A 23,663-nucleotide genomic window follows, 5' to 3' on the forward strand; every position below is an offset into this window, starting at 1 on the left:
AGATAATAAATCTTGGTAAAAAATTCCTCATTAATTTATCCATAATTATCTCATATATATATATATTATTATGTAAAAAACAGATGCGAATAATACTTTTGATATTTATGAGTTTTTTCTAATATATTTGTGAGAAAAATATATAAGAAAATTATGCTTAAGCGAATATACCTCAAGGATCTTGTAATTGATCTTTGGTAAAAAAAATTTTGATTTTTTTTATAAATATAGATGAAAATTATCGAATCATATCAAATCTTACGTCTAGCTTTTTATATATATATTTTTATTATAAATCTCTATTTTTTATTTTGAATATCTTCGCTCATCGTGTTGAATAGTATGGAGTATCCAAATTATATTTTATTAACTTGTAATTACTTTCAGTGCCTCACAGCATGCAAATTATGGAGATGATAACTCTTTTTTTCTGTAAGAATTTGTTCTACATTCCATGTACCTCATAGGAGTGGCTGGAGATGAAGTGTGGTTCATCCATCATTGAAGCATATGCATCCATCAGATATAGTTATCAGAATTAGACCAAACAAATGATTGGACTGAAAAAATTGTGCATTGATTTGATTTTATTTTATTTATAAATGCAGAATGAACCAATTGATCCGACCGATGTATCGATATTATGATTGAATCATGATATGCCTCCAAGAAAGAATAATGACAAACTAATCTTTAGATAAATCTCACTTAGAGGACAAAAAGAATGAAATCACATAATTGTTGTTGGATTGAATAAAGGAATGCTCTGGATGTAGAAATTGTATGAGAATGTACTGTATAAGGCCAAAACTCTGCAAGTTTCTCCCATTCACTAGACATTGGTGATCTCAGATCAACTCCATGTTTTACCTGATAACAAGAAACTGCATGGCTGAGTCTTCAAACATCTGTTAAAAGCTGCTATGTAGATGAGAGAAGAAAACAAGATTCTGTGGAATGTAGCATAGCAATTAAGATTGTTATGAAAGATATGGACTAGAACAAGCCTGACTGACTCACTTGTTCATGTCTGGTTGACATTAAAATAGTGTTATTGCACAACATAAAAAAGAAATCATAATGCATCTCCACCAGCATCACATTAATGCATCAAATAATTCAATGCAGGAAAAGTACAGATTACCAAACAGCTCCACTTTCTGGATAGTTGAAGAGAACAAGGATGCCAGTTGATAACACAGTGTGGTGGATCTGAAAATGGAGTTCCTATTGATGAAGCTTCTCACTGAAACAAGATCTCTTTGGAAGAGCAATATCATAAGCAACATCTAAGAATTTTGGAGACAAGGTTGGTGTTCAGCTCAGAGCTGCATAAAGTAGTAGGATACAGCTCCTAATTCTAGACTGGATGAAGAGATTATGGATGCCAATTTACAACACAGTGTAATAATTCTGAAAAGGGAGTTCATACGATAAGCTTCTCTCTCACTGAAACAGAAGATCTTTGAAACAACAGGATCATAAGCAACATCAAAGAACTGTGGAGACAAGGTTAGTGTTTACCACAGAGTTGCCTAAATAAGCAGGATAGAGATCAGAATGGAACTCCTCCACAATCCAAAGTCCCCTTTCTTTGGTGGTATTCCCAATCTAAAGCCATAAGTGGAAGATGGCCACTACTTCACCAATTGCAATCAGTTTAATCATAAAGCACACAATATGTGGAGGAATGGAAAGAAGAGAGAGGGATGACATAAATGTTCAGAACTGGTGAGAGAAGAGGGAAGAAATATCTGTGAACAAACAACATGCTTCATTAAACTTTTTCTCATAAGATTCTGATCACGCCTTCCAAAAATCTCAATCTTTAAACAAGAGTAACACAACATTCAATTTTCCCCTGAAACCAGGAAGCCAGGCATTACAAGCAGAGCAGCAGACCAGAGGCTGAAGCTGTTCTCTTAATCCTTGGGAGTTATTTGGCACAACAAGTGTTTCTCAGAGGATTAGTCATCACAGTTTGTAATTGTCAAAGATCCAATTCTCTAACACATTACTTTCATCAGTGAGCAGAGCAAGCAGATTACAGAGGGTATATAGCATTATATATACACTGGTCTCCTGCCTGGAAACAAAAAGTAGAGCCATTCCCCAAGCACAAGGAAGAAGAAGAAGGAAGGTAGTCATACTAGAAAACTCTCAACACAACTCATGAGACCTATTTCAAGTACCACTGAAGCAGTAGACCTATACAGGTTTGACAGCAGTATATATATACAGAGTGCAGAGGCAAGCAGACAAGAAACAGAGTCACTGGTACCATCTCGAGTTTACCGGGTTGGGGGATCTGAACCGGAACGGTCCAAGGATTTAATTTAGAGCCGGACCGCAGTGGCCGAGAAAACGAACCCAGTGAACCCGATCGGCGTCTGCACGCGCGTCCACCGCCGTGACCCCACCTCCAGGACCCACGCGCCATGGGCCCCGCGATCATCCCCTCCATCTCCGTCCGTCTCCACGGCCATCACGAGCACCTTCTCGCCGGCGCCTCCAAGCGCTACCGCCGCCGCCGCGCACGGGCTTGGCCCCGGCCTCATTCCCACGGGTAGCGGCGCCACCTCCTTCCATCCCCTCCCGCTCCCCTCGTACTCCCTCACCCCACCGGTTCCCCCGCCGCACCCGACGCTCCACATCCTCCCCCCCGCCACCCCCACGCAGGCGGCGGCGCCCGCCTCCCACAGACCTCCCTCCCTCCTCCACGCTCCCGCCGCCGCGTCGTACCACTCCGCCGCCCCCACGAACCGACCCTGCCCCTCCGTCCCGTACCCGCTCACCGCCCAGAACCGCCCCCCCGCCGCCACCCCCTGGCACTCGTCCCGCTCCTCCCCCATCTCCGGCAGCGCCGCCCACGCGTCCGCCGCGGGATCGTACGACTCCCCCGATCGCAGCGCGTTCTTCTGCCCATCATGGCCCCCCGCCACGTACACCCGACCCGCCAGCGCCGCGCACGCGAAGAAGCTCCTCGCCGCAACCATCGCTGCCCCTCGCCGCCATCCCCCCGTCGCCGGGTCCAGCACCCGCACCTCCGTCGTCGGCTCCATGCTCGCCGGGTCCCAGCCCCCCAGCAAGACGACCTCCCTCCCCACCGCCGCGACCTGGGCGAAGAGCGGCACCGGCGCAGGCATCGCCACCCGGTGCCACGACCCCAGCGTCGCATTGTAGGCGCTTAGCCCATACACCGGCGGCTGGCAAACGGCGCCACCTTCTTTCTCCTCCTCAGAATCGCCACACTTCTCGACGGGGACGACGGCCTGAACGAGGAAGATCAGGTCCTCCGCGGTCCCGATTCTTTCCCTGTGTCGGTGGAAGGAGGGGGCGGTGACCAGATCGCGCCAGCGGCAACAGACGAGTCGGAGACCCGGGTGGAATCGGAGCGGGACTCGGGCGAGGCAGTCCAAAGCTATGTCATCCGGCAAACCCGGTAACAAAGCCTTGTAAAACTCCTCCCTCTCCGTCCCTCTTTCTCTCTTCTCTCTTCCTCCCATCCTATTTCTCTTAATCTATCTATCTCTATGCTGTGTGCCTCTACTCATTTATTAAGCTTTCTTGAACACCACTTCAGTATGGATGGAAAAATTGTGGCGTGGGGAAGGATGGGTTGAGGGTTTTAAGAAGAGGAGGCAGGGCTTTATCAAGTGGGGTGTCCTTTGCCTAATAGAGCTAATCCATGAGAAATGGATTGGCATAGCGTTACTGTGAAGATATTGGTTGCAGAATTTCCATACTATACAGCATTCTGATAGTTAATTTTGTATCACTGATGACTGTGGTGCCAAGTGAGGTGAGAGACAATTAATGATAGGATAGGATAGGCTAATAAACAATTAATGATAGGTCTTTGGGGATTGGAAAGAGCAAGCCACATGCGATTGGAGGAACATAGACAAGAATAGTGAGCAGTGGAGATTTTGACTTGGAAGGAACTGCAAAAGAAATATTGAAAGCTTGCTTTCCTGGTTGCCTGATGTGGAAGTTGCTTCCTTCAGTTTTCTAGCCATAGAATTTGAGTTTAGGGGATCCTTAAGCAGCTTGATGATGGTTATGGAGGCCATTGAGTGAGGCATTTGTCTTCTATGTCATGCAGAACTGTTTGTCTTGGGGTGAAGTGGTGGGGGGGTTGGCTAGATGATGCAATTTGTGCTGTTTTCAAGCTATCAAATATGGGTTTGGGAGATACTTGTCATTTCATTAGTTGGTTGGATGCTATTTAGTATTTTATCTTCTATGTTGACTGTTTATTTTGGAGCTCATGGAATTTGGCTAAGTGATGCCATTTATGCCTGGAGGGTGTCGATTTTAGGTGGAAAAAAAGATGCATCTGAGAGCCTTGCTTCTTGTGACGGGAGAGGCTGTGACTAGAGATGGAGCAGTTCAAAAACATTACTGCATTACACCTCATGAAAACTATAGTCAGAAGGTTTTGAGTTGAAAAACACAGTAGAAGCTAAAGTCAGTCCAAAATCACAGTTGAACAATTCTGTGCAGGAAGAAGGTGCTTTAATTTAAGCTGATAAAGATACTTTCACCTGGCTTCAGCTAGGTGCTCATCTTCCTATGCTTTCTTTTATTCTTTGTTCTTGCTTGAGTCTTCCAATCAAGGACTATGGCAGACAGCAAAAGATAGTGAGATGTGATCCAAAGTCATGAATATGACAAATATCTTCGGGAATTATTTGATACCAGGGACCACAATTTGAGCACTTCCTTTCTCTAGAAGGATAAGGATGAAAGTCTTATCCAATCCCTAGCCTTGTGTGATTGTGCAAAGTCTGACATATAAGTAGTAGTCAAGCAGTTTTGCAAATATATCCATGGTCATGCCAATAGCTTGAATTCTTTTAACCTGTTTCTTGAAAGTTGTTCTCAAACATCATATTGGTAGATTTATTTTCTGATGCTTATGACTTTTAGAATTTCTTGTGTATGTAAATGATTGCATTGGTCTGGGCTGAAGGACTTCTACAGAACAAAAATCAAGAACCAGGAAACCTATCTGACAATATTTTTGTACTTGCTGACTTGGATGTATCTCTTGATGGGAACTAATAACATGAAAGTGCTCACACTTGGTGGACTCAAATCCGTGTAGGTTACCCTCAGAAAAACTAGAGGATGTAGGAAGAGAGCGATATAATATTTTTGATAATAGAGGAACATAAAAGAAAGGAATAGAAGATGGTAACTAAAAGATAATAGGAAAACAAAAGGATAACTTCCAAACTCGTTTTGATTCAATGAGAACACTCCTAGGATGAAGGTCTCGCACCTCCACACGACTCAACAAATGTGGCCTCGCATCAGTCACACTCGAGGTAGGAAAATAACTTATTTCATTGATTCGTTTCTGATTGATTTGCAGTATAATGTTCTTGTCCCTTTTTACAAGCTAAGTACATGAAAATAAAAGAAAATTATAAAAATAAAGAATTTACAATTGAATCAAATCAAATATATGATTTGATCTTCCCTTTGAAAAAGATAATATTCTTGATTGATATGCTTCTATCCTGGTAGAGATCTAATTTACAAAATTTCCATCAGGATTTGAAAATTTCAATTATAATCATAATTTGATTTTTCTTAAATTTTTTCCATATTTTTTTCTTGCTTGAATAAACTAGGAAACAAGATCAGAATTATTCGGTATGTTGTCATGTGGCAACTTATGATATGCAAAATAACTGCTAAATTAATCAAATTTATTTGAATAAGAGATAGATAAGATTGGTTCCACATCACTAGATCTACTTAGGGAATTTTAATTCATGAAGAACGCTATCTAGATGCATAAGACAAAAGCTACCATAGCATATGATTCTAAGAGAAAGGACATAGAATATATTTGTAGACAGCTAATATATAACACTATCTTAATTTCCATTTTCCTCCTTGCTGAATTATCCTAAGATAATATTCTCTGTTTTCTGTTATTATATTATTCCATGTGCTCTATGTATGTGCATGTGTAGTGCAAAGCAGAAAAATGCAGATATGACCTACTGAGGTGTATGAATTTAAGAGACCAATGTCGGAGAGAGAGCAGAATTTCTATTACATAATTGTTCTCTGTAGAAGTGTTCAACGAGGATGGTAGAAGGAAGATATAACTCAGTATTCTTAAATCAGTAGATACCAATGAAGAGACCCCTTGGAACAATATCTTGTTACAATTCACAATGTAAAAGAACCTAAATCAAAGGACAATTATAAGCTTTTGGCCATGTCTTTAGCAAACCAATTATCAAATGTAAAAATTTCAGCATAAGTAATTTATTGTCCACAAGTTGGCGGAGTATCTGTTAGTATAGATGTGCTTGTTCCTAATCTTCTAGAACCTTTTGGTAGTCGTGCTGAGGATCAGGTCATCCAAGTAGTGGGGTCATTCATGATAGGTGGATACTATCCTTGCATTGATACAACACTATTAACTTTTCTTGAATAAGACTTCCTTTCTCTTCTCTTCCCCAGCTTGAGAAAACTGTGTCCAGTGCTCCATCTTCCTCTGGATGGTAGTAAGTGCATGAGAGGAAGAGGACCTCAAGAGAGGCTCCTGCCTGACATCAATTTGCAGAAGATTTTCTTGGGAAAGTGGACAAGGAATCTGAGCATACCACATGCATTCACTTGCATTTCTGTTCTAGAAGGATTGAAGGATGACATGGCCTTAATTGTGAAAAATGGTGTTGCTTTGCTGAACTTATTTGCTTTCTTTTGGGAAGTACGGAAAGTTCATCAGCAACTTAGATGGAACAAAGTGTGAGACTGCGTAGTTACGGGATGACATGCTCGTGCTATAGGTGGAGGGTGGAGTTCAAGAGCTTGAAATAAACTCTCCAGCTCTAAGAAGAGTTCGGCCTTACCAAAGCCATAGCAAAACAACTTATGGGAAAGAAATCCTCTGGTAAAGGTCTGACTTCATCACTCAGCTTTCTATAACTCAGAACTCAGGAGCAATAAGGACATCTGCTCTAGACTAAAACCATTCTTTTTCTTTTCCTCAGGATACTTGCATATCTTTTTGGGAAAAAATTGATATTTTTTTTTGTAAAAAACTAAAAATATCTTTTAAATAACATAATATGTTGTTCTAACTAAATCTGGCTAAAGGAGATGTTGGAACCAATTCAAGAAAATGAACTGGTTGATGGTTGCAATAATCATTCTCTGAACATGGATTGGGATTCCACGAGCCTTGAGCAGTCTCAAATGTGAATTAAACTTAGGACTTGCTTTATTTATTTCTATCTGATCTGTTACAGTTAATTGTTCTAGATTTCTATGTGCAAACAGACCTAGATTTCTATGTTTCTTGAAAAGCATCATATAACCACAAAATGATCTTTTCTGTGTGATATATTGCACTTTGCTCTTCTTTTTTTGATGGATGGTAATCTTGTATTTGGTTGTTGCTTTAGAAAATTTCAGAGAGACCGTTTGTGTACTACTGAAATGGACAATCAACTGGATAGATCTAAAAGTAAAAGAAAAGGAATTGAAACTTAGGACCATGATTTGGCAGAATGATGACCAAAGTACAAGTAGGTTCCATGTTTATATTTGCATGCAAGTTAGAGAGATCATAGCCCTTTCGTGGCATAGAATTATGCAGAACAAACTTGCTGATGGTTGATGATAGATTTACAGGGGTATCCATAATTTGTGTTTGTGATCTATCACTGCCATAGTAGATAGAAAATCAGAAAAGGAAAGCTCATGCTATGGGCCAGCACTAATAAAACAAGTTGAGGAAAGGGGTCTCAATCAAAGAGATAAGATCCTACATATAACAAGTTTGGAAACACAGGAAAGCAGAAGGCTTAGAAATGATACTATTTTATTAGGTCCATGATTCACTTATTTGCAAATTGGTTTATATTAGCTTGCTCTCAATATGTTCATTCATCATCAGGCAGTTGACAGAGACTTGATCATTCCAAGTTGTACTTTTGTAGGCTGCTGCCTTCTCTGTAAGATAAATATACTAACCAATTGATTAATGGAGAAATGAATAATAAATTGCAAATAAAGATAGATGATCTGAGAGCTGATGATCTCAAGTTACTAAAACAATGTTGTCTCAATCCATGCCCCTAAATTTATGAACTTAAGGACAAAAGCCATGTCCTTTTTTTCTTAAAAAAAATTGCTTGACAATGTCTATGTTGATGAAAGAGAATTGAGCCCTCTAAATTGCACAATAAAGATACTTGAGCATGAACAATGCACACACACACAGACTATATATACATACATACATACATGCATACATACATACATACATACATACATACATACATACATACATACATACATACATACATACATACATACATACATATATATATATATATATATATATATATATATATATATATATATATATATATGACAATAATTTTGTGGATAAGTCATGCTGGATAGGAGAAGAAAATGACTAAAGTGAAGGGCACAGAAGCAACTTTCCATATGATTCTTTTTTCCTTTTTTACTTCTTCTATATTGCTAAGAATTTTTGTTTCTATTTATTTGCATACTCATTCACTGAAATCTCTAGTAGGGTGAACCAGAACAACCTTTCCATTATACTAAGACCTGCCCTCAAAAATTGATCACAACAAGGTATGTACCAAGATAGTTCATACTTAAAATGGTGGCTTATTCCCTTCGTCGCTTGCTCAAGGCCCACTGAATCCATATGGGATGTTTATTTATGTATTTGACAATCTTTTATTAAACTTGATAATATAACTGATTTTTTTTATTTGATTATTTATGATTCTGTTGGTATCTGTTTTCGAGGATGAGGGGAATGCCAAGTCAACTTTTTGATTTACACTGAGAGATTATTGAAGCTATCAAAGAGAATAGATGGTTAATGAACAAGAAAATTTGAAAAGAAAACATAAACAATGCTAAATTAGTGAACATATTCTATTATTCTAAATCATAAAGGAAAGGAAGAGTTTGGATAAGAATCCAAGTTGAGACAACAGAAATCTTCTAGAGTTGGATAAGAACCCAAGTTGACACAGCAGAACACATTGAAAATGATTTAGTCTAAAGAAGCTTCTTTTGCTGTAAGCATGCTATCATTGATTGTTGCTTGACCCAGTAGCTATCCTTTCTTTCTTAAGTAACCAAAATCCATTGTATGTAAAGAAAAAAAACAAGTCAGAAAGCTATATAATACTGCCCAACATCTGAATTATTCAATAGGGTTTTATATCAGAGATGGTCATTGGGATTATTTAAATTTTTAAAGACTACGCCCGACCAAAAGTCTTAAAATAAATGAAAATAATTACAAAAAGGAAAAGGAGAGAAGCAAGTTCAGGAATTTGACTGGTGAGAGATTATCCATTAGTTTTTTTGCTAGAATAATTTGTGTTTATGATCAAACGGTATAAGGCTAGTCATATCTTAAGTCTTAACATGTCAAAGCTACATAGATTAAGTGGCACATGTGTTCAGCAATGCCGAGGGAAATATTCATTCATTTTCATGCTTATCTGCGATTGCTAAAATTGTGTTTATGAAGCAGGTATTGTCTCTAAAGGTCATGGAATCATGGTCTACTTTATTTAAAACAATGGAGGAGTTTTAAATTATTTCTTCATCAAGAAGATTGTGTCAACTCAAGTAGTCGTGAGAGTAACATCCATTCACATTGTATTGAGAAGCACAAGTAGATACTTGTTGAGCACCAGATTAGTCATCTTTCTCAATTCGGTAAGATCATCTTTCAAACAATTTTGTCCATTATTTCACAGTGACGATCTTTCTTCTCTAAATCCAGCACTTGTTTAAGACTACCATATACGGTGTTACGAATCTGCAAGCTCTTGTTCACTTGACACTTGTTTCTTTTGGTGTTTCAGAAGAAAACAAAAGCTCAGAGCTCCCCAGTTTGAATGTTGCTGCCAGATTGAATGTTCAAGTTTCAAGCTTCTAAGCTCAAGGTCAGGAAATTCCACTTGGTTCATGGATGGCTGAATCAAATATAACAAGTTTTATGTTTCTGACAAAAATAATTTCTCAGTTGAATGTTACAGTTTGCCTTTCAATTAATCTAGCTACAGCAGTCTTAGATCCTCTTCTTATACCAGATTCCAGTTAACATAAATAAACTGAGAAGCAATCCATAAGGGATCGACTCAGTATGAATGAGTAGAGTCTGCATCAGCAATTAGAATATGGTGATAGTTCATTTCTTTGCAGCAGAGTCACAAGAAAGAAGAAATGACCCCAATATCAACTTCAATACTTGAAACAAGTCAAAAGATAGTTGATTTCCTTGTGATGGCGGATGGAATTACGAGTTAGGAAAAAAAATTTCTAGGATTAATCTTCTTATGGATCCTAATGAGGATGTTTGATTATGAAGTTTTGATACTCATTACGAGTTTACTGTCAAATCTGCTTACAAATTCTTGCAGTCTCTTAACAGTAAGCCTGGTGAAAAGTGGTTTATACTAGCTTGCTCGCTCTATCTATCTACGTATATATCTCCTTGTTATATGATGACACAATTATGTCCCTTTTTTTCTTGGCAAGACAGTGCCCATTTCTTCTTTTCTGGGGAACAATCTTCATGTACTGTCACAATCTTTCTTGTTTTACTGGTGAAAAGTGGTTTCAAATGATGGAATCAGTCGACTATAAATCAAAGATTGGAAATCGAATGATAATTTAGTATTACGAATTTAAAAAAGTAAAAAATATTATGCAAAAATTGTAACTAAATGGCATGATTTTTTTAATCTGGTAAAAATGTAGGAATAATATTATTTGTTGCTTAAAAATGTCATATATATATATATATATATATATATATATATATATATATATATATATATATATATATATATATATATATATATATATATATATATATATATATATATATATATATCTGTTTAATTCCGTGGATATGTATATAAGTTTGGAGATTTTGCGGGTATTTATTTTAAAGTGGTGTTTACCAAAACTTTAGGACTTCGGCTCGCTGGCAGAAGAGTCAGGGGCGTATCCCTTCTTGGCCGCCAAGAAGGAAGAAGAGGAGCGAGCGAGCGAGGGCCTCATTGATCGCTTCAGCTCGACGCCGGTGACACATGTTCCGACGCCTCCTAACGCCGAGACCCCGCCGCAGCGCGGCCACCGGCCTCCTCGCTCTCACCGCCTTCTACGGCGGCGCGGCCCTTGCCTGCTCCTCTTCCTCCTCGGATGGTCACTCCCATCCCACCAGTATCCCTACTTACTGTTCTCCTCTCCCTTGCTTCTCTCGCTCTTTTCAACGATCTTGTGGCTTCTCAGTTTCGCCTTTCTCCCCGTCGACAGATGTAGCCGTTTCGATCTCCGCTCCATTGCGGCAGTTCCTGTCATCGACTTCGGAGCTGTTCTTGCGAGACTTCACTCTTCCATCTCTCTTCTCTAGCCCTGCCGGAGGTTTTAGTATCAAGCAACGGATTCTGTTTCTTCCCCCTTTCTCTTCTTTACTCGTTGCATTCTTGATCGGCCGATCTTTGGTTCTAAATGCAGGCTTTTTTACACGGTATTCTTCCACGAGCCCTCTGCCGGATTCGAATTCGTATAGGGAACCGCTCGGGAAGAACCGGGATGATGCGCCGTGCTGCCCGGGATGTTTGGGAAGGAACTCTATCGCTGAGGCGGCTGCGGCAGCTGGTCCTGCTGTGGTGAACATTTCTGTCGTCCAAGGTGAGGATGCTTCTTTTTGCTGCTTCAGGTTGTCAATCGAGGGATTTCTTTTTTGTTCTTACCTAACAGGCAACTTCTGGCAACACATTTCTGAAGGTCTGTATGGTCCAATGTTTGGGAAGAGTATCGGCTCCGGGACCATCATTGATCCTGATGGGACGATTTTGACTTGTGCACATTGTGTGGCAGACTTCCATAGCATGAGAAGGGTTTCCAAAGGAAAGGTTGGTGCACAATATGACAGTATTCTGTGAACTTTCTCCTTAAATCAGGTCTAGGATGCTAGGGACTCTATAGCAGCTGTGTGATTTTATAGTTAACTCCATGATTAAGTCCATTAGGCATTACTTAGTATGGAACATTGTGAGACTATATTATTACTGACAGTTTGATATTATATTTAGGATCTTTTTTATTGCATGCAAGTATAAATGCTTTGTAGATACAGTTGGAAACAATCAAGGTTATGCCATTTAGTTTAGGAGTGAAGATTGGTACTGGAATCTTAATGGACCTTGGTAGGGTATAGAATTGTAGTAATCTGGAAGAGGCCTACAATGTCTCCAAGGCTCGAGGAATGTCACTTAGGTCAGAAGTGTTCTTGGTTAGCTAGGCATTATAACTCTTTGAAGGTTTCTCCAAGATATTACCTGCAACCCAGCTAATACAGAATATAAAGTTTGTTCATGACGATTGGAGTTTTCAGAAGTTGAAGGCTTGCTTGGTTGATGCCCTAGTGTTGACGATAGAAAGTGATAAGTCTTGGGCCTCAATGAGGACACTGGGCCTTTGGTCTGGAAGTTTCTGTAACCCAAATTAGCCCCAGGTTGGAAGTGGATGGTTAGTTGATTAGTATATACTTGTTGTTATAATTATTACTGCTGGTATGGGCTTGAGCATTATGGCCATGTTGTCAAGGGCTCATTCCATTCAAGTTCTTGGGCCAATGGACCTATCGAGTCTCATCTTCTCCGTACATGTTTTCTCCCTAAAATGTTATGGGAAAGAACTAGAAAGGTCAGCCATGTCTTATTCTTTTTTCAGTCATAAGAATCTTAACTTAGGTAGGGAAACACATGCTTATATATGTATGATTGAATTAAGTTCTTCGCTAGTGCTAGTAAATTGAATTAGCTTTATCATTGAGGTAAAAGCCTAAAATTTAGCCTTTTGTCTCCAATTTCTACTTATTATTTTCTTAAATTAAAATAGGTTGGTGTGACTTTACAAGATGGCCGTGAATTTGAGGGCATTGTGGTTAATGCTGATTTCCTTTCAGACATTGCTGTAGTGAAGATACAATCTAAAACTCCACTTCCAGCAGCAAAACTTGGATCATCATCTAAGCTTCGTCCAGGTGACTGGGTTATTGCCTTGGGCTGCCCACTTTCTCTGCAAAATACCATCACATCTGGCATTGTAAGGTATTTTAACATAGATGTTGTGCTTCTTGTTTAATTTCTACTTTATCATAAAAATTCTCCTCATTTGCTGTCAGTTATTCCAGGAATTTCATGAGCGTGTATTAGATTGTTGTAATTTCACTACAAATTATTGTGTTTGATTAAAGTGTTGTTCAATATTATATCAGAAGCTTGTGGCTTTCATCTTGAATTTAGTACTATGGGTTTATGCTGTCAAGGAAAATAGTCTTTTTGGTTTCTTTTTATTTTGTGATTCTCTTTTAACTCTCCTTTCTATATGTAGCTGTGTTGATCGGAAAAGCAGTGACCTTGGTCTTGGTGGAGTTAGAAGGGAGTATCTGCAAACAGATTGTGCAATTAATGAGGTAAGAATACTTGTTATTTTTTCCTTTCTATTTAATAAACTGTGTGCATCTATCATTTGTTCCAGGACCTTCCTATATTCTTTTGTTGGATGATGCCAGTGTTCCTCATTATTTGTTATTACAACCCTTCTCGACTATTATTGAGCTGGGAGCTTGTACTTTACAACAATTGACCTACTTGCTGATATTTGTTTGAGTTGGCTGGAATATTTTGGTTCTGTTTGCCTCAGTGAAGTGGTTACGTGACTTTTAATTCATGTGAAAACTGCCAAAAAAGATTAAAGAACATAATATATGATCTCTAAAACTCATCATTATGCACTTCTATCCTTTTTTGGCTTTGTTTGTGCAGGTTCTCAAAGAATTTAATTGAAGGAAATTAAATGTGTTTATAAAGGAGAAAATTGCTATATGTACTGCTATTTCTCTGCTGTTTCATTTGTAAGGTTTCATGATTATGGTTTTGCAAAGAAGAACAAATTGTAGCTCACTTCCCAATTATTTGATCGGCGAGTCTTTGAAACTTGCAAGGCTGAAGGAATCTTAAGATATTTGATTGTCTTAACTTTTGTAGTCCAGCATTTTCTACCATGATTGATTAATATTATATATTCATCAATTGTTTTATCCTGTAGGGAAATTCTGGGGGACCCCTTGTGAACCTTGATGGCGAGGTTGTAGGTGTTAACATCATGAAAGTTGCCGCAGCTGATGGATTGAGTTTTGCTGTGCCTATTGACTCGGTCATTAAAATAGTTGAGCAATTCAGAAAGAACGGGTATGCTTTATTTAATTTGGTTGGTCTCACTTAGTACACCACTTAGGCTTTTCTGTTTTAGTAGTTCCTCTTGGTCCAATTTTTTAGTGACATCCTAAATGATGTCCTGTTGAGTGTAGTTATCTGTCATTTAGTTCAAGCAAATAGGAGAAGAATATTTTGAGCATTTTGTCTCTAATGCGTCTTATTGGCAGTTTTGCTTCTCTCCTATATCCTTACCCCACATCTTATCCTTCTCCTTTCATGGGTAAGCTGTTAATTACTGTAGTAGACTTGATGGTGGAGGTCGGAGGGTATTAGCAAGATGTTGGAACCATGATAATGGAGGTAAAAGAAAAACTAGACGTGGTGGTGTTGGTGCCAAAGCGAAGTTTAGAACAATGTTGGGGATGAGGTGGATATATGTGATGTGCAGATCTAGCCTAGGTCCTTGCAGGTCTGGACTAGATCCTTATGGATATAGCCTAGATATTCATGGATTTGACCTAGATTCATACCGATCTTACCTAGATCCGTGTCAATCTAGCTTAGATCCATGTGCATCTAACCTAGATCTACACGGATTTGAAGGCAGTTAAGCTGACCATGTAAGATAAGTACAAGTGTTATAGGGACAAAGTTGACAATGACCCTCAGCTTGTCGTCTGAATTTGTGTGTCATTATAGCATCAATACGTGCATGAGGAGACCATAAAACATTGGGCTAGAGACTATTAGTATGGGATAGTGGAAGTGATAGGGTTTAAACCAAGTGTCAACATGAGACAACCCAATGGTGTACATGAGCTTGTAGGATGACTAGTATAAAATAGCCTTGATCAGGTGCCATGTGGAATTCCGTAATTCATTTGGTAGATTACGAAACAGATGAGGATTAATAATGGATATACCAAGGAGAAGAGGGACATTAAGAAAAGTAATTGCAAAATGAATTAAATTTCATCACGTCTTTGCTGATGCAGCTTGAGGCCCAGAACTGAATCAGAACTTTGAAGTAAGAGTTCTTCGTTTGTTCTGTAGAATTTTCGTTGTTCTGTAGAACACTTTCTTTGAAGTCCTGATTCAGTTCTGAGGTCCTTCTAAGAATTATTTCCTATAATGAATTTGCATTTTCTGAGGATGTGTTTTCTGCTGAAAAAGATTTAGGCTTCTCTTTAATACTAAGAAAAAAATAATCCTAGCAATTTATTTTTATTTTTGTTATCATGTAGGAGCAAAGTTTGCCTCCTGTAGTCCAAGTGTTGACTTGTATTTCTCCTTCATTTAGAGGTTGAATACGCATATGATCATACTGGTTGATCACTGATATGGTACAGTCACATATTGCTTTATCACACTATCATGGGCATGCGACTCATCATATAGTGTGACAAAATATGTGGCATGTAGTGCTGATAAACCCAACAAGATGATGGAAACAATATGATATGGTAGGCAATGCACCGACACTAAATTTCTGACATCATTCCACTTGCAGTTGTCTTGTATACTGCCATAAATATGGAACAATGTTTGTTGATTGTTGTTCTACCTTTTGATTTCAGCTTCTGATCATTTTTTATACTCAACTTTATTGTCATTGAATTATTACATTATGCCACAACTTTTTTGACCTTGATCACCCTAAGAACACAATATAGTGTAAATTAAATCTATGTAAAATTAAAGCCTTTATAACAATTTAGTAACTATATCTTGTTTGTTTGTAAAAAATGTTTGTGCAGAAGAGTAGTCCGACCATGGCTTGGACTGAAGATGCTCGATCTTAATGAAATGAAAATTGCACAATTTAAGGAGAAAGATGCTTCATTTCCAGATGTAGTGAAAGGTGTACTAGTGCCTGTGGTAAGTTTTGTCTAGTGATAATATGCTATGAGTAAACTATAAATGCTTTTCCATATCAGGTTATTTTTATAGTGCTTGTTTGTTTTTTTTTTTTTGGCATAAGGGGAACATGGAAAATAAATTGGATCTAAAAATTGGAGTTTGAAACTAATATCATCGGTGATTTACCAGAAAGGAACCTTGCTTCCATAAATGACTGGAGGAAAAATTTTAATTAGGTCAACCTATGCACAATGAGCTTCCTGCAGAAAAATATGTCAGGTCATCCCTTTCTCCGCATCTAGCCCTTGGCACCATCTTTCCTGTGCCTTAAACTTTTCTTTGTTCTCACTTTCCTCAACTTAGAGTGGTAATGATGTGAAAACCTCTGCTATCATGTTTCTTTACCCATTGTTCGAAATGCTATGAAGGGGTTGGACTTAATGAATGACATGGACATGTGGGACGGGAAGCTGCTTTTGAAAGAGATTTTTTTTTTTCATGAGCCCACTCATCTATTCTTAATTACAAACTTGTCATACCTGGTGAAGTGTAAACTTGCAAGGACATTGGAAAGCAAGGTTCGTTGTACCGTATCGTACCAGCGTTTCGATCCGGGCTTAGTACGATATGGTACCGGTGTACCGGGCAATACATCAGGGCGTATCGAACGGTACATCCTAGTGTACCGAATATTTTTTTATTTTTCCACTGTAGCAATGCTACAGTATAGTATTGTAGCTCTGTAGTAGTGCTACAGTATAGCACTGTAGCACTGTAGCGGTACCAGGCGGTCCGCGTATCGGTGACCTATCGGACCGGTACATATCGCTCGGTACGAGCAGTACGCTTCGGTACGGCAGACCTTGTTGGAAAGTACATTATTTGTCATACATGTCAACCATTTATGCTTCATATTTTTCTTATTCACTACATGCTTTGGACATAATAAATTGGTCTTCTCCACAAATGATTTGTTTATCAAAGATATTTAATAAAAATAAAAGACAATGTTGATTGCATGGTATGTAATTTTGAATCGTACCGCTTGGTACGGGCGGTATGTACCGGTCCGACGGCATAACGGTACGTGGACCGCCTGCTACCAGACGGAACGTGCTACAGTAAAGAGGAAGCAATATATAAAACTGCTCGGTACGCCCTAATGTACCGCTTGGTACATGGTACCATACCGTACCGAGCCAACCTTGAAACACTGGTACGATACGATATTACATACCTTGGTTGATTGTGCATTAGCTGGCTCATTGATTCTATCAATCAGTTTTTTATCTGTTATTATCATGTTGAGGATAACCTACTAAATGATAAATTGACATGCCTACCAGGTAACTCCAGGATCCCCTGCTGACCGTGCAGGATTTCGACCAGGTGATGTAGTCGTTGAGTTTGATGGTAAACCAGTTGGAGGCATTAAAGAGGTACTTCACCTCAAATTGTCTAGAAACCAAGTCACAGCAATCTGCATGCTTGAATCATGTACGAAAGCAATTAGGTCTCATCCTGTTCAGAACTGGACTACGTACTCAACTTTAGGTCTTGTGCTTTAATCTGTCAGAAAAATTATTACGTTGATGATTGGATTTATTTTCCTTGTAAATTGTTTTCACCATTCATTTATGAAGCACAATATTCATGATTGACATTCAAATAGTCAAACATCATGCAAGTGTGGATACCAGGAGAAGCTTTTCCCAAGCAAGTCAATTTCTTGGCAAATACATGGGGGAAACTGATGCAATTTTGAAATTGCAATAGCTTGCCCAACTATTGCATTACATTATTATCAAAATTGGGTCATCAAAGATGATACTCAAAAGTAAGTTAGGTTAGAATCTCAAAACTATAATTTCTATACCTTAGTTGCAATTCGTGCCAGTTTGAAGACTTGGCCATCGATCATTATCTTCTTCAGTGGAACATATCCTGTTTCTGCTTCAGACATACTCTCAGTTCCTTGCTGCCATTCATGATGGCATTTATGATTCATATTGCTGGTTAGCGTAACTAGATTTATTTCTTTCTAACGGCATTGCAAACCGATCACCCAAGAAACTTCGTTTAGGATTTGTTGCTTTGTCTTTTTTTATTTGGAATAATCAGCACTTCAGTCTGTCAAGGTACTAAAATAGTTTTTTGCCAGAGATACACATGCATCTGTTTTCAATCCTAAGACTTTAGATTTATTTAAATGTGTTGTAGACACTGTTTGTCTCAATATGTTTGTCTTCCATGTCCAATATCTGTTGCGTGTGGAAAAGAAATAAAGACATTACCAAAGCAGAATGTACTGTCGTCGATTGCTGTTTCTTCTACAGATCATCGACATCATGGAGGATCAGGTTGGGAAGCCTCTGAAAGTGCTAGTGAAACGAGCAAACAACAAGTCAGTCATGTTGACCGCAGTGCCCGAGGAAGCTGACATCGACAGGTGACATGTTCCTTGAATACACCCTCGTACAGGCACATGTCATATGATATAGAACATGCATGCTTAGCCACATATGTTGGTTTTTTGGATTTAGCATTGAGCTTTGAAGCTAAGAATGACAGATTGTTGTTAATAAGATGAAATAAGATGCTTTTTGAATTTTGACTAAGAAAAGTCGAAAATTAACTTCAAATTTTCAAAATAGTTATTTGAGTATACTAAATGTGCTAATGTTCAGATACATGTAACACTAATGTATCTGAACATGAGCACATTTAGTATACTCAAATAACAATGATGATGAGAAAATTCACATTATAATGATTGATATATGCTGATCTGACTATATATCGGTTTCAATTTATTTATTATGATTTTGTATTGACATTATATTGATTCAATCAATCAGTGATGGTCAAGAATAATATTTTGTAAAATTGTAAAATAATGTATAAGGACTGATGGCTGTCCGAAGGTCAAGAAGTTGTTGGTAAACTACAAAACTAATATATATTTTTTAATGCGTTAATTTTAAAAAATAATATCATAATAGAATAATTTAAATAAAAATCTGAAGTGTGTGCACAAAATAAGATCACAGTGAACATCACAATCTTACCACGAGGAAATCAAGGTAGACATGAATGATGTCTCCAACGCGGTGCTCGTTTTGCATGTATACATGTGTTGTCTCAAAAGGTTAACATCAGCCTCTCTCTCTCTCTCTCTCTCTTTCCACATCCATCTGCCAGCCTTACGACACAAATTAAATGAGAGCAACATGTTAATTCCTGATGTAGTAATCACTAATGTCGACCATCCGAAGAACACAATCAAACATGACGATAAGATGCTTTTTTCCAATCTTGGATTTTTTTTTTTTTAGCACTATACTTGTTTCTAAAAACTGAAGTTCTTCATAATCTTTTGATTTATATTTCTTAACACTCCTCTTATATTTTTTTATCGCTACGGTTGCATCTAAAAGTTTAAGCTGTCGATGGAACACAAAGATCGACCTAAACCCAACATGATAAAAATAACCTCAAAATGAATAAAAAGGGATCAATTTTAGGTGACAGTACGATGAGCGAACGAGCAACAAGCGACATATGGAACAGTGCCAAACTGCTATTTGAGAACACTACGAACAACTCCATGATGAATCAATTTTATGTGTGACAGTACGACGAGCAAGCAAGCAACAAGCAACATATGGAACAATACCATACTATTATTATCCGAGAACACTATTGAGCACCATCATCTTTACGATGAATTGTGAATTACTAATATAGTTTACGCTTTGTGTCGCATGTCATGTCACAAGTGAAATGATGAGTTTGTTTTGACAATACCATAACACTTATATATATATATATGCCTAAGCTCATAGATGAGATAAGAAGACCTATATTTTTGATGCACTGTTGACGACATGTTAGAAGCCGAAAGAGAAAATTAGATATAGTCGAAGCCATTATATCAATTCTGTCGATCTAAAGAAGAAAAAGATGCAGCGGACTCCCTCATCTTATTTACAGGTAGGAAGAAGCAATGTTTCCGGTGTCAGAGGGCATGAAAGCCAGGATCAAAAGTAGAACAAGCATGCCTATAGGAAGCAGCAGCAGCACCGAAGGTGGTGGTGGCAATGGAGGCAGTACGAGAGGAAGTATCAACAGAGATAGAGTGAGGCAGATGAGTACAAGAAACGACTTCATGCTGAAATAGTTGGAAGGGGAGCCTCTCGTCTCCTGCTCCTGTGGTGGATGCACCCACCCGCCCGTGCTTGAACCAGTCGCCGATCTCTCCATCCTCCTCCGCCTGCCATCCTCATCCGTCTGTCTGCTTGATTCTGAGCTCGAATGCTTCATGATGCATCCAGATCAACACGTCACAGGCTGGTGTATGATTGCTAGGCACATCGTTAGATCAAGTTTTGATGAAGTGGGGGATCGAAGAAGGCTCTCAAAGCCAGAGAAGCTGATTCCAAGATGACCACTCGAGTTGTGGGACAAGATTGCAGAAAGTGATGGAGGCTTTGTCATGAACAACTCCGGTTTACATCTTCTTCTTCTTCTTCTTCAGCCTTCTAATGGAGACATTGGATTTGTTTTCTTTTCTGTATGAAGAAACAGTATGTTTCGATTGAAATAAACAAGGAAATAATTCACTTAAAACCACTTGATCAGAGACCAAACCTCTAAGCTGTTCCTCACAACCCTTGGAAACCACTGCACAGGCATCAGTCCTCCTCTATCATGTCTTTACCTGAAATCCATGCCATAGAATGAAGAACTGCACATGAGATCGGTGCAGGTGTCCTCCTCTGACGCTCCTGTACTATGAGATGAACGGAAGAGTGAGAAGAGAAGGTTGATAAGGATTATTATTGACAGAATGAGTTTGATGAGGAGGCAGTGCCTGTGACGCTGAGAGAGGGGTTTGGTAAAAGGAAGCGTTGCGGTCTGCTCTCATTTATCCCTGGGAGGATCAGAGCAAGAAAGAAGAAGGTTGAGACTTGGGGTGGATACACTGCATTCCGTGTTCAAGTCTTCAACTACTATTGTTTATCCCATGCAAGTGGTGTGGGCTGGTGATGATGGCATGAGCTTTCTCTTTCTCTCTCTCTCTCTCTCTCTCTCTCTCTCTTTCTCTTTGGGAGAAGGAAAACCAGGTTGATGTTTGAGGTTCCTCTCCCCTGGCCATCTTTCAAGATCCCCTTATCCCCCTCCCTGGCTCTTTTTGGATCTCATGACAAGTCAAAAGAAGGCCTCCACTTCATCAACCTGGGTTGTCAGTGAACCAAGTTGAGCACGGAAAATTCTTGCTTTGGATATGGGATAATTAGGTTAGACTTTTTTTATTATTTCCATCCACTAAAAATATATATATATTAAAAAAATTTATAATTACGAAAGTAAAATATTTAATCTTATTTATCCTAATACAGTCGGCATTACCGATAGAAGATACAATAAGTGCATAAATGATATGAAAACGATATGTAAAACAAAATTTCAACGATGATGATAGACTAATTATATATTATCCTCTATAATCAGACCTCTTTAACGTTTTGGTCCTTAGACTTAAAATATTTATATTAAAATTTTTATAATTATGAAGGTAAAATATTTAATTATATTAACTATATTTTCATCGATTTTACCATAGATACAACACATGTCTGAATAACGTCATACCACTCTACCTCCCCTTCCTCTCCCTTCTCATCGTTAATAACACAAATATCTCACTTGCTTGCTCTTCCTCTCCCACCACCAATATCGACAAAGTCAACTATCATGTCGTTGTTGTCGATCACCACCATAATAATCACTCATAGTATCGTCATCCATTATCATTGTTAAAATTATCTTTTCACTCATATTTTTGTATTATTCATGCTCATCCAGTCAAGTGTTGTTTTACCGACGATATTAAGACAGATTAAATTAAATATTTCACTTTCATAATTATAAAAATTTTAATATATAATTTTATTTTAATATAAATTTTAAAATCTAGAAACCTAGATTCTAAAAAGGTTAACTATGTAAGATAATTTATAATTAGTTTATCATCATAATTTAAATTATCTTTTTATCCATCATTTTTGTCTCATTGTGTTATCATATATTTTATATTTCATTGATAATTTTAATGCCTCAGACATTGTTATGGGATCCACCAATAGTTCTGATATATATATATATATATATATATATATAACCTTAACCTCATAATGCCTCACATCATATCACAATGCTAATTCTTTTCTCCATACTAAGTTGTCCATGGCAGTTGGCATCTCGAGGCCAATAAAAATGAATATAAACAAGGACAGGAGATGTGTCTGTTTAGCTGGAAAGGTGCAGGAGCTGCTGCAGCCTGGATTGTTTCAGCACTCAGAAACCTCAGCTTCACTATACCAATTTGCACCACCCTGTGTTATCATATCATAATGCATTCATCTGTATACCAACTTGGTTTCCTTGCTCTCTGCATTGGTCCTTTGTTTCCTTCTCCCTAAAAAATGTATACAAGTTATCTACTACTTAATATTAAAGGCAATTGTGAGGTATTGCAATACTATAAATACTCTTTGGTATCATATACTGTGAAAAGATTTAGCATATTCACAAAACATTTAATCTTGAAGCTTTATGCAATGTATATATTCTCATATTTGCCTGTTCCTATATCTTAGCCATAGTAGATTAACCTTACTGTGATAATATATGGCATTCCCACAATTACTTGGGCAAGCTAATACTGCAAGAAAAAAAAATGTTTAACACAATATGAAACAAAATAGATGAGTCTTATTCCATCTGGATTTCCTATCTTTATTACTTAAGTATAACATTCAGGGATAAAACTAGACATGAATATAACTTATTAGAATACCCACTAAAGGTTCATTACATGGCACACTTGATTGGGTCTTGCACTTCTATTTGTTCATTGTCACACCATGTGAGACAAGTCCCTAAACAAATCATGTTTTACATTGCAACTCTTCAAGATTAAACAGCTAAAAAACATGAGATTTGAATTAAGACAAAAACAGGATATCCTTGCCAAGTCAAATACTTGGCTAGAATATGGTGTTTTGTTCTTTGTTCGACAAGTGTTATCCTTTCCAAGGTGGTATTCTAAGAAACAAATCTGGTCTGACTATCTTGTCTTACATTGCAACTCATGTGAGACAAGTCCCCAAACAAATCATGTTTGACATTGCAACTCTTCAAGATTAAACAGCTAAAAAATATGAGATTTGACTTAAGTCAAAAACATCAACTATTTTGTCATCCCAAATGGGATATGATTCTCCTTTTGGCCCATAATTCATTGAACCAGATTAAGTTTCAAAGTTAAAAGTGCAGCCAATATTGAAAACAAATCATAGCAAGTCAAATAATTAGGTAATCACAGATACATTTGGAAATAGCCAAACAAAAATAAATAAAATAAAAAAGCATATGAATAAAATTCTTAGGAAACTTTCATATTCATGGATACACCTAGAGAAGTGAAGACTGCAAAAGAAAAATAAAATTCATCAAACTTTTCGGCAA

At 37.9% G+C, this 23,663-nt stretch overlaps 2 protein-coding genes and 1 long non-coding RNA gene across 6 annotated transcripts; 1 reads left to right on the top strand and 2 right to left on the bottom strand.

Annotated features, from left to right (window-relative positions):
• Positions 1-2,044: 2,044 nt before the first annotated feature.
• LOC103997523 (F-box/kelch-repeat protein SKIP20) lies at positions 2,045-3,827 on the bottom strand. Its single transcript, XM_065166759.1, has one exon. It carries the CDS (start codon positions 3,504-3,506, stop codon positions 2,337-2,339), a length of 1,170 nt encoding a protein of 389 aa, XP_065022831.1. The 5' UTR covers positions 3,507-3,827; the 3' UTR covers positions 2,045-2,336.
• A 5,753-nt stretch (positions 3,828-9,580) lies between these two features.
• Positions 9,581-18,738, top strand: LOC135648625 (putative protease Do-like 14). Of its 4 annotated transcripts, none has more exons than XM_065166476.1 (12): positions 9,596-9,750; positions 9,900-9,980; positions 11,015-11,265; positions 11,359-11,466; positions 11,560-11,736; positions 11,833-11,960; positions 12,949-13,160; positions 13,444-13,525; positions 14,161-14,303; positions 16,028-16,148; positions 17,477-17,569; positions 18,467-18,738. In XM_065166476.1, the coding sequence occupies exons 3-12, from the start codon at positions 11,133-11,135 to the stop codon at positions 18,581-18,583; spliced, it is 1,314 nt and encodes a 437-aa protein (XP_065022548.1). In that variant the 5' UTR covers positions 9,596-9,750; positions 9,900-9,980; positions 11,015-11,132; the 3' UTR covers positions 18,584-18,738. The 4 variants fall into 4 exon arrangements, with proteins under 4 accessions (XP_065022549.1, XP_065022547.1, XP_065022548.1 ...); XM_065166478.1 differs by having other exon boundaries at positions 9,597-9,750; positions 11,015-11,247; XM_065166475.1 differs by having other exon boundaries at positions 9,589-9,750; positions 11,015-11,466.
• Positions 18,739-20,018: 1,280 nt separating this feature from the next.
• Positions 20,019-21,261, bottom strand: LOC135648478 (uncharacterized). The gene is made up of 2 exons (XR_010500973.1): positions 20,781-21,261; positions 20,019-20,701 (listed from the first exon to the last, which is right to left on the bottom strand). It is a non-coding gene; the product is annotated as an uncharacterized LOC135648478 (long non-coding RNA).
• Positions 21,262-23,663: the final 2,402 nt, after the last annotated feature.

The sequence above is a fragment of the Musa acuminata genome, chromosome BXJ3-9, assembly GCF_036884655.1.
Source record: "Musa acuminata AAA Group cultivar baxijiao chromosome BXJ3-9, Cavendish_Baxijiao_AAA, whole genome shotgun sequence".
Taxonomy (NCBI): Eukaryota; Viridiplantae; Streptophyta; class Magnoliopsida; order Zingiberales; family Musaceae; genus Musa; species Musa acuminata.